The sequence below is a fragment of the Triplophysa dalaica genome, chromosome 20, assembly GCF_015846415.1.
Source record: "Triplophysa dalaica isolate WHDGS20190420 chromosome 20, ASM1584641v1, whole genome shotgun sequence".
NCBI lineage: Eukaryota > Metazoa > Chordata > Actinopteri > Cypriniformes > Nemacheilidae > Triplophysa > Triplophysa dalaica.
The window spans coordinates 4505856-4516128 of NC_079561.1; the positions used below are offsets into that span (position 1 = coordinate 4505856).

Consider the following 10273-nt stretch of genomic DNA (forward strand, 5'->3'; position numbering starts at 1 on the left):
GTGCAACATCAACACTCCCTTTCTGCAGGTGGCGCTAAACTTACCAGACGCTGGTATGCTATCCGCCACCAAATACTACAAGAAGACTTTCAGAGGCTGCGCATTATGGCTAATATCATAAGAAATGACGTTCAGTTTTATAAAAATATCAAACGATTCGCTTCCCGAAACGTCAACATGTCGCCAGGAGCCTCTTTTTGAAAAAATGTGCTTTAGGAACTCTTAGACAGGTGGACCCCATGGACTCCCATTATATGAAGCAGAGAGGGCTGCGGATTTACCGATTTACCAAACAATCTTCTTTATGGTTTTACTCTTGAAAAAATGTCACCTACATCTCGGATGGCCTGAGGGTGAGTAAATAAACGGCAAATTGGAGTTTTGGTCTGAACTATCCCTTTAATCACGTGGTTTTAAAAGATGCTCACATGGGGGATATATTAGGATATATTAACATTTTTAATAATATTAGCCATACTGTACAGCATCAACACTCCCTTTCAGCAGGTGGCACTGAACGTACCAGACGCTGGTATGCCAACCGGCACCAAATACTACAAGAAGAAGACTGCGGTTGTGTGCAGAGGCTGCACATTATGGCTTATATCATTAAAAATTACGTTCAGTTTTATTAAAATATCATACGATTCGCTTCCCGAAACGTCAAAATGTCGCCAGGAGCCGCTTTTTGAAAAAATGTGCTTTAGGAACTCTTAGACAGGTGGACCCCATAGACTCCCATTATATGAAGCAGAGAGGGCTGCGGATTTACCAAACAATCTTCTTTATGGTTCTACTCTTGAAAAAATGTCACCTACATCTCGGATGGCCTGAGGATAAGCAATCAAACAGCAAATTGGAGTTTTGGGCTGAACTATCCCTTTAATCACGTGGTTTTAAAATATGCTCATATTACTCCTTGAATGTTTTAATCCCAATAACACTGGAATTAGTTTTCTTTTGTGGTCTCGAATAAATGCTTACATTAAAAAAAACTACAAGACGATGGATCGTATTTTAAGAGCGCCACACTGCGGTCGCATCCTTTAATCTCTAATCCGCCTCAAACCATCAGTCTACAGTGACGAACTTCCTGCCCACATGATCTAGTATTCACAGGATTTTTCATTATAATTACTACAAAAGGAACTATGTGACAACGGAATTCGACGTACAGACGATGACTTTGAGTCACAAGGGTGTTAGAAGGAAGACATTTTCGTCGTGACAGTCAAAGATGTTCTTTGTATATACGTTGGCTTCCTTTGGCCAAGAACTGGAACATCACAAAGAGAATGAGCGAGCGTATCGTAAAACGACCAAGAGAGGCGTTATCTGAACTTGAGTAGGATATCCCAAGTATACATTCGCATTTCGAAAGAATTGTCATCGCTTTGAAGGCAAATTCAATGCAGCGGTCGTCTCTTGACTTCATCGAGCGGAAGGCATTCTCCAGTTGCAGCAGTAGGTTCCCTATACATTCATCTCTTCCGGCAAAGTCATCACATAAGGTGAATATATTCGACTACATGAACACAATAGGCTTCATGACAGCTTTGTTCTATTCTTCTTATGTTTAACTATTTTAGTGCTGGCGCTAAAGCAACTGGTATTCTGTAATGTGTTTGTCAGGTTGCTCTGCAAAATAATAAACAATATTGATTTAACTTATATTTATATTTTCTAAACAGGGAAACGGGCCCGTTACTGCAGTTAAGAGGAATTTATGGGATCACAAGGTATTCCTTTAAATAAATGTAATTGTTTCATGCACCAAGTGAAATGCAGAACGTGGAGCATATAATGATTCTTTGTTTATACAGTGAACACCTCTGCAGAGTCTCGCGACCGCCTGTTGGTGTTGAACCAGTTGACAAATATTCAGCATAGCTTATTCATACAAAAATAATTTGTCTATAATATTCCACCCTTGTTTTGCACGCCACTTATCTACTGGGAGAGGGTTAATACTAACATATATTATAATATTAGACGACTACCAAAGAAGAATATAGAATATTTTGGATGAGAAGGAATATTGTAAATGTCGAGGGAATAAATATGACATCTAACTAGATGTCTTCTGCAGGATGTCTTGTCAGGCATGAAGTAATGTGAAGTCATCAAGCTTGACTCATCAACACCCATTAATCATCAAATGTTTGTCTTTACAAGGCAATTGACCAATTTATAACAAGCACAAGCGAATGTTTAACTTGGGAAAACAGTAAAGGGTAAATGTTTAACATGAACTTGATCGTAAACCATTTTAAACATAACGTTTTATGCTACAAGGAGTATTTGTATGTTTTAAAAAATATATTTATTGAGTCTGAAAGAGGACTGTAAAAAAGCTAAAAATCCTAAATGTTAACTACTGAGACATATACACATATATATTTTGGTAAATATGTACATATTTATAGGCGTGGTAGTGGTTAAAAGTGGTGTCATACGTTGAAACAATGACGTTATATATTCAAATATTTTATTAAGTATGTGTTAAAAATGTTTGGGTATAACGTCGTGTGTTTTAGCAAAAACAAATCTGCAAGGTGTTTTAATCTTTTAAATTTAAAAAACATAAGAGGATTGAAGATATATAGGATCTCATAAAACTGTAGTCAATGTGTGCTTTTCTCTTGTGAGATTTTAGTTTTATTATTCCCTGAGGTTTTTTTTCGGCAAACATATTTGTCATTAAAAGTTTACCACGTGGTGTACTCCATTTTGCACCATACTCATATGTGATGGTTCATTTTTTGATTGAATCCAACTTGAGGGGCATTAAAACAAATATTGTACTAATATGCCTGCTGGACATCGCTTTTGGCCGCTACTAAATATACTTCATATTGTAGGTTAATCTTGTGCAACATGTGATATAGTATAAAAATTAAAATATATCTTTAGATATATCATATTGCAAACAACTAGAAAAGACAAAAAAAGTTAACATTTGTTCATACTGTATGTTATTTATAATACATTAGAAAACTGATGTGCAAACTGATCTCTTTTTCCCAGTTTCATTTGATGAGATGAGCGTGCGAGCGGGGCAGGGCAGTGACGAGGTGCTGGTTTCGCAGGCGGTGTGGGATTACCTTGCAGCCGCTGGACGGCCCTGGTTGGTTGACTTTGAGGACAAGCAGGGACTTAGCGCAGACATCATCCGACGTGGGGAGCGCGGCGGGTGCTGCGCCGTGCGTCTCACCCCAGTGGAGGGCAGCAGCAGGGCCATAACAGGGCCGACAGAAGGGCCAGTTTCTCCCCTTACACGAAAAGCTTTTATAGACTTATGCCGCTGTGCCCGAAAAGAGATGACCAAACAAGAGGCAGCTCCCAAAAGGAAACGTTCTCTGTTACCCTGTGTGACGGCAATGGAGCCCGACGGGGAAGGGAGCTTGCTGCCTCCACCCCAACCACAACCACGTCGCTCTCAGAGACAGCAGCAGAAGTACAAAAAAAATGCATGTGAGGTGGACAACTGCATGGTTATACCCATGCAACACGAAGCCGCGACAAGAACCGGGCCGGAATCCAACGTCAGCCAGTTAAACGAAGAAGAAAGCACTATTTGCTCTATCTGCATGGGGGAGATAGCAGAAAAGACAACTCTAGACAAATGCGGCCACACATTCTGCCGGTCTTGCTTAGAACAGGCGTTTCAGGTAAAGAAGGCGTGTCCCGTGTGCAGACTCGTGTACGGTCAGCTCATCGGAAACCAACCAGCCAATGGGAGCATGATGGTGGAAAGAGACCCAGACCTTGAGTTGCCTGGACATGAAGGTTACGGCTGTATATGCATAATTTACAACTTCCCTCCAGGTTTCCAAGCGGTAAGTTCCGCTTACAGCCGAATTAGAAAAGCAGTGTCTTGCATGTCTTTGCACTTTGCACATTTCATTATCTAGCACATAAGAGTCTAACACCATTTACCATCATATTTTCATATGGTTTCAGCAAGAGCATCCGAACCCCGGGGTGAGGTACCCAGGCACAGATCGTGTGGCATACCTGCCTGACAGTCCCGAGGGAAACCGTGTTTTACGCATGCTTCGTCGGGCGTTTGAACAGCGCCTTGTATTTACCATAGGCACCTCCATGACCACTGGGATGCATAATGTTATAACTTGGAACGATATTCATCACAAGTCCTCTATATGGGGGGGACCCCGATGGTATGCACTTTTGTAGTCCTGTTAATATGAAATTGAAAGTAAAGTTACACTTTTAAACATATGTTTTGTGCCACCCGTGATTTCATATATTGTTATGGCCTTTTTTCAGCTTTGGTTATCCAGATCCTACATATCTTGTGCGGGTGACAGAGGAACTACGAGAGAAAGGAATAACACCCGATTGACCATTACTTCGTAGCATCTAAGACCTTTCAAAAAGATGGCAAATGTGTGCACCTGAACACAGTCTTATCACAAACTCACTGTGTCCAAGCCACAGTCATCTGCTGCAGCATTGGTTCAGGACGCTGTCGCAATGTTTTGTTTTAGTCTTTATGTTTAGCTTTGTTCCTCGGTTTACATGAGTGAAGGCAGTGTGTTTCCATAAACTTTTCTTTGGCACAAACTGGGCTGCACTTTACCTAAACAGATGTTCAAATGGTACTCAGCTGAGTTTAGGATACCCGTCGTACTGCTAAAATGTGAATTTCGAGAGGTGTACAGAGGTTTCCTTATCTGCAGTACAGCTTTCCTTTTCCCTCTTGTCAGGTAAAAGCCAATGTCTAGGCTGCTGGCCTCTGTCTTTCTTTGGTTCTCCCATCCACATTACGCTTAATGGCCTTGTCAAATTATGGTAACATCTGGATGAGGAGAAATGAAGGGGCAATGGCATAGCACAGCTAAATGGGTACAGCTGGGACAATCCCATACAACCTTTTTTTCTAGTAATCCGCACTAAGAGGCACTTTGCAGTATAGGTAATCTTTGTATGGTGAGAATTTAAAGTGGATTCTGCCTGATCTTCCAGAGTGGTTTTTGTGGGCCTTTTTAAATAAAAGGTCCCGGTTATGCTTTGATTTTCAGTCCTAATTTTGATCCTTTAACATCCATATCCTTCATCCTTCAGGAAATGTTGTGGTTATTCATTTGCGTCGGGTGCATGAGAATAGTGTGTATTTTCTCGCTTGCTGTATGCTGGATTTCCCTATTTGGATTTTTTTGTTGATATTTACAGGTTTGCGAGTTCTCACGTTGATGTCAAAACTTCTGCCACTTATATAAAATGATGTCAAGTAAAAATGCGTGTAAACCACTTATACCAAACTAAAGAGCATAATAGCTCAAATCATAGAAACCGTTTGGGTCTTTGCCTCAGACTTTCAGAAAACCTGCCATTGGGTTTATTTTGAAGAATTAGGAGCTTTGTCCATGCAACGTTTTCTGAGGTAGAAAACAATTCAATAACAAAGCAAATGGGTGAACCTCACAAAAAAGTCAAGGTCACATTTAACCACAAAACCAAAAAGAAACAAAATAAGTTATACTTTTGACTAATGAAGACTTTAAGTGATTCTATGACATTATAGTTATGAGAACTGGTAGGGAAAGGTGTGCTTGAATGCCATGCCAAACTACACTAAAATGCAAAAAATCTAAAGGATCTGACAGATTTTGTGAGATTCACCTAAATGTCCAACATGTATGCTAGCTAATTATCAGATGTTTTTCTCATTCAAATGTTATTGTTCCTTCTTCTTAAGGTCACAGCCTGTTATTATTAATAGTACTCTTTACTCACTAGTATTTTATTTTCTAAAGTTTTATTATAAGTCTACATTGCAGGATTTCAGCTTTAAGATAAATCCATCACACTGCAGAGCTGGATTATCAATCTTACAATTGTTTTACACAAACCAAAACATATTTACTTTGTGTTGTCTTTGGTCGTTTACATTTATAGTATCATTAAATTAAAAGAGTATCATTATTGAGTTTTCTTCACCCCCACAGTTTATTTTATGAAGGACCAATTCAGTCAGGAATCGTAGGACTAAAATGTTAATGTCATGCAAAATTCTATGCACTTCCAAATCAGATTTATAAAATAGACCTCTTCAGATGACTGATTGTTCGAAGTTAATAATTTGCCTTTATAGTTGATTTGTATAACATAATTGAATTTTATGCTACAATTAAAAATGTGCTTTACATTTTCATACTTGAATAAAGGGGTTCTGTTATGTTACATTGAATTCTGTCGTTTTTACTTTGTGCACGTGACCTTCACCTGGATGTTTATTTCTAAATCTATGATAGAGGGATTCTTTTTTTTGCAAAAGATATGCCCCAAAATAAATGTGCCAATCATATTTTAATAATAGCGTTGGGTGAACAAGCACAATAAAACCACATTAAATGTAAATGAATGCGCCTAATAACAGATCATTTTGTATAGATTGTTTATAAATTTGAACAGCTTCAATAGGTCGTCCAATTGCAGGTTCAGAAAACCAGAAAAAGTCCAACAGAGGGCGCCAGTACTTCACTGGATCTTTATCCTTCATGTCACAAGTGTGCCTGTCTGCTTACATTGTGTAAATCTTTTTTTGTAAGGTGTAAACAGATAAACAGACACAATAGTCAACGAGGTTGGCGTATTATCTTTAAAGGATCGTCTCGATTCGGAGATTTGAGCTGACTTTTGGAGACCCCCCAAATATCTGTGATGTCATCAGAACAGAGACATTTAAAGAGATTTGGAACAAGTCAAAGGTGAGTAAATGATGACAGTTTTCATTTTTGGTTAGCAATGCTTATCCAGTGCTGTTCCAGAAGAACTTTAGAAGTTTTTTTTATCGCCACACAAATGTTTGCTAAAAATACATCCAATAGAACAGAAAAAGTACCCCTTTTTATGATTTTTTCAAGCCCATACCCCTTGACCAGACGGCAACATTTTACCTTAAAGTTCAGTGAAATGAGAGTCAAACAGTTGTTATATCTAAATGTATTAATTTAATTTTAATGCATCTTTGTGTAGTCCAAATTTCATATAAAAATACTATTATCATAATTTATTGATTTTCATTATGTAATCCTAAATGTCAGTTTCTCTCACGTACCCCCTGCAGTACCCCCATTTGAGAACCACTGGTCTATAGTAACGTAAGCACCATAGTTTAACATCTCCCCATTCATCACAAGAGAGTATCTAAGCAGTTGTATGCTATGAATGAAAAAGTACTGGAAATCAGCCCCTGTAGTTCATCTCTAAGGTAGGAATAGACTGTCTTAATTTATTGGCTTTGTATAAAATAAAAAGAGTATATAACATATTGATTTTGTGTTATAGTCCTTCTGAATAAAATCATGAGTAGTACTTGAAGTATCTAGCCCACAATACGTCTGATACTTGAGGGCGAAATGCCGTGACGGGTGGTGCGATGATAAAAGAACTGTGCTGTAAATTGGAAAACCCGTGTTGAGATGTAGCTCAAGGCATTTCCTCTGATTATGCCAGAGTGCCCTTGAGCAATGTAGTAAATCCCCATCTGCTTTGAGGTGTACTGTGATTATTATTCATGTCCACTGACTGACCACTCTGTGTGTCTGGGTATTAGATAAGAGTATGGAAATAACTTCGTGACACAGTTAGTCATGGGAATTTCTCTTTTGTGTTAGCTGTGGGAGATTGTCTCATATTTCTCATTTTAATTACAATGAAGAACAATAACAATAAATGCAGTTACTTCAATACCATTAAAAAAACGTTTATACATTTTGGGCTTTTAATGCATTTTTATCATTCATAAGATGCAATGCTAATACCCAAAAATCGTCCAATTCCCATTTATGGCTCAGGTGTGTGATGCCCGTGTGCAGGATGGACAGTGAGCTTCTACAGTAGTGTGAATGTGAGTTCCAAAGCAGTGAATGCCATGCTGAAGCTTTTCTGGACATCTGCTGCTCTTCCATCTCATGGCCCGGCCCATCTGGCCCAGTCAGCCCTTCCTCTAGACAATATTTGTTCCTCATGCCAAGAACATTTTTCCAGAAGGATATGCGAGGAATCTGAATGTTTGGAAGCTACTGTTTTAGAGGTTTTGTGTTAGCTTTGTGTGTTAGCTAGATTTCTGGTGTGTGATGCCAGTGTGGGAGGGCTAATATGCTAAGGTTTAAGTTGGAGCTTCTTCTAATCACTATGATTTGTTTTGCCACACAAAATTGTATTGCACTGCAATTTATCAGGCATTTATGTTAAAGTTTATTTAAAATGTTTTAAAATGGTCTATGTAATGTCTGCAGCAGAATTGTGTGTTCTGTGGTTGATTTGTACCCATCATGTCTATTTCCCAGGGCAGTCTCTGTCATGTTATTACCCATCTGCTTGTGTAGCACGAGGGGGCAGGGAACCATTGAAATGAAGCTAAAATGCAAATGCGGAGAAGAAATTGTATGAGACATCTCCGTGACTTTATTTTTCAAATTAAAATGACTAAAATAGAGTAAGAATAATGACGAAACCTAACACGTTAAACAGAAATGTAAACCATGGAGGTAAATGTGACTTCCGGTATGTTGCCATTGACATTCATTGAATCAAAATGATGACACTTTTTGACGGCTGAGCTGGTTGCTACATTCAGCTCCCGAGCTCCCGCTTGTCTTCCCATGGTTCTGTGCAACATTGTGCTGTGTTTTATGAGGTTTGGCATCAACATTTATGCACCTCTTTTTACACAGAAGCTACCTTGTGCCCCCTTCCCGCTGTGCTCTTTAATTATACAGGATCTGGACTCGGGCAACCTTGGCATACTGCTTCTCTCTGATTCTCTTTGTTTCTCTCTCTCTCTCTCTTTATTTTACTCTAGCACCTCTCTGTAGCATACAGCTGGCATCAACAGAGTAGCCTATTTTATTTAAGATGGTTGAAAGAGTGTTTGCACTTTTTATGTTCTTTTATCTTGCAGAGAGATCTGCTTTAAAATATTATTTAGCAGTTTGCACATTGTGCACAGATAGCAAAAAGAATGTCACCTGAATCCACATAAGTCTTGGTTTTGTCTTCTGATTTAAATCTGTGTATGGCTTTTCTCCGCCCAATTTAACAGAGGAGCCCTTACATTCTGCTGACAGATTTACAGACGGACTTCAACATTAGGGCATGAGAAGAGCTCTGGCATGGGTTGTGTTTTGGCAAGGTTTCCAGAAGACAGATTGAAGGCTCTGCTCAAACTGTTATTCATTACTTAAAGTCTGTTATCACTTTCGGTAGTTAAAGACATTATCATCATCCTTCTGTGTGCACAAATGATTAAAATGAGGATCTGTAATTGCCACTTAAACCTATTATTGTATAACTATAGAGGAATTTCAGTGAATAGACTGGATATCAGTGGGGTAAGTGGGTCAGAGAGGTTGCATGTGGGATGAGCGAGCGGTGATGTTACTGAAAATGAAAACTTGAAATCAATATGTAGATTTTTGTTACACGGCTCTCTGCGATACTTGATTCTGATTAGTCGGTTGCGACATGTCAAAGTATGTTATTCCCCGCGAGAACCTTTCTTGTCTAAATGGTTCCATAAAGAACCTGTAACATCCAAATACCTTTTCTGTTTCACAAAAGGTTATTTGTGGCGAAAAACTTTTTTTCCGATTCTAAAAAAGTAAGAACGAGATGGTTCTTTAAAGAACCTTTGACTGTCAAGTTCTTTGTGGAACCAGAAATGGTTCATCTATTGCATCTCTGTAAATAATCTTTATCAAAGCGCCTTTATTTTTAAGAGAGTGTTCCCTGTTTTTCAGAAATTTACGGTGTACGGCCCAGAAATGGAGCAAAGGTATGAGATCTAAATCTTCGAAGGTTAGTTTTAATTCACATGTGTTTCACAGTCCAAGCATCTTCAAGCATAACATTGTTGGAGGCTGAACTACTATTTAAATGGAAAAGTAATTCTTAATTCAGTAGAACTCAAATTTTCACTTCCAGCACTTCCAGTTTTGGGTTCCTCACCACCGTTTGCATATTATTTTGCACTATCTGCCTGGCCGGGGGGGCTGCTTTAGAATTCATACTTGTTTTCAATGTGTCTCATGTACAGCTGCTTTGTAACAATGAAAATTGTAAAAAGCGCTATATAAATAAAATTGAGTTGAGAGTTGAGTTGAGCTCCATTCCTGGAGTATCAGCGACCACTGGCCTCTCCACGTTGACAACCCCCTATTTTATCTGCTTCATTCATTACTCTTTTAGTTTTCTGGTGATACATTTCTAAATGAGTCCACTTTATTTACGAGTCCAATTTAAT

At 38.7% G+C, this 10273-nt stretch overlaps 1 protein-coding gene across 2 annotated transcripts; it reads left to right on the plus strand.

Moving 5' to 3' along the window:
- Nucleotides 1-908: 908 nt before the first annotated feature.
- Nucleotides 909-6207, plus strand: dtx3 (deltex E3 ubiquitin ligase 3). Of its 2 annotated transcripts, XM_056732190.1 has the most exons (5): nt 910-1511; nt 1692-1739; nt 3028-3839; nt 3964-4181; nt 4291-6207. In XM_056732190.1, the coding sequence occupies exons 2-5, from the start codon at nt 1727-1729 to the stop codon at nt 4364-4366; spliced, it is 1119 nt and encodes a 372-aa protein (XP_056588168.1). In that variant the 5' UTR covers nt 910-1511; nt 1692-1726; the 3' UTR covers nt 4367-6207. The 2 variants fall into 2 exon arrangements, with proteins under 2 accessions (XP_056588170.1, XP_056588168.1); XM_056732192.1 differs by lacking the exon at nt 1692-1739 and having other exon boundaries at nt 909-1511.
- Nucleotides 6208-10273: the final 4066 nt, after the last annotated feature.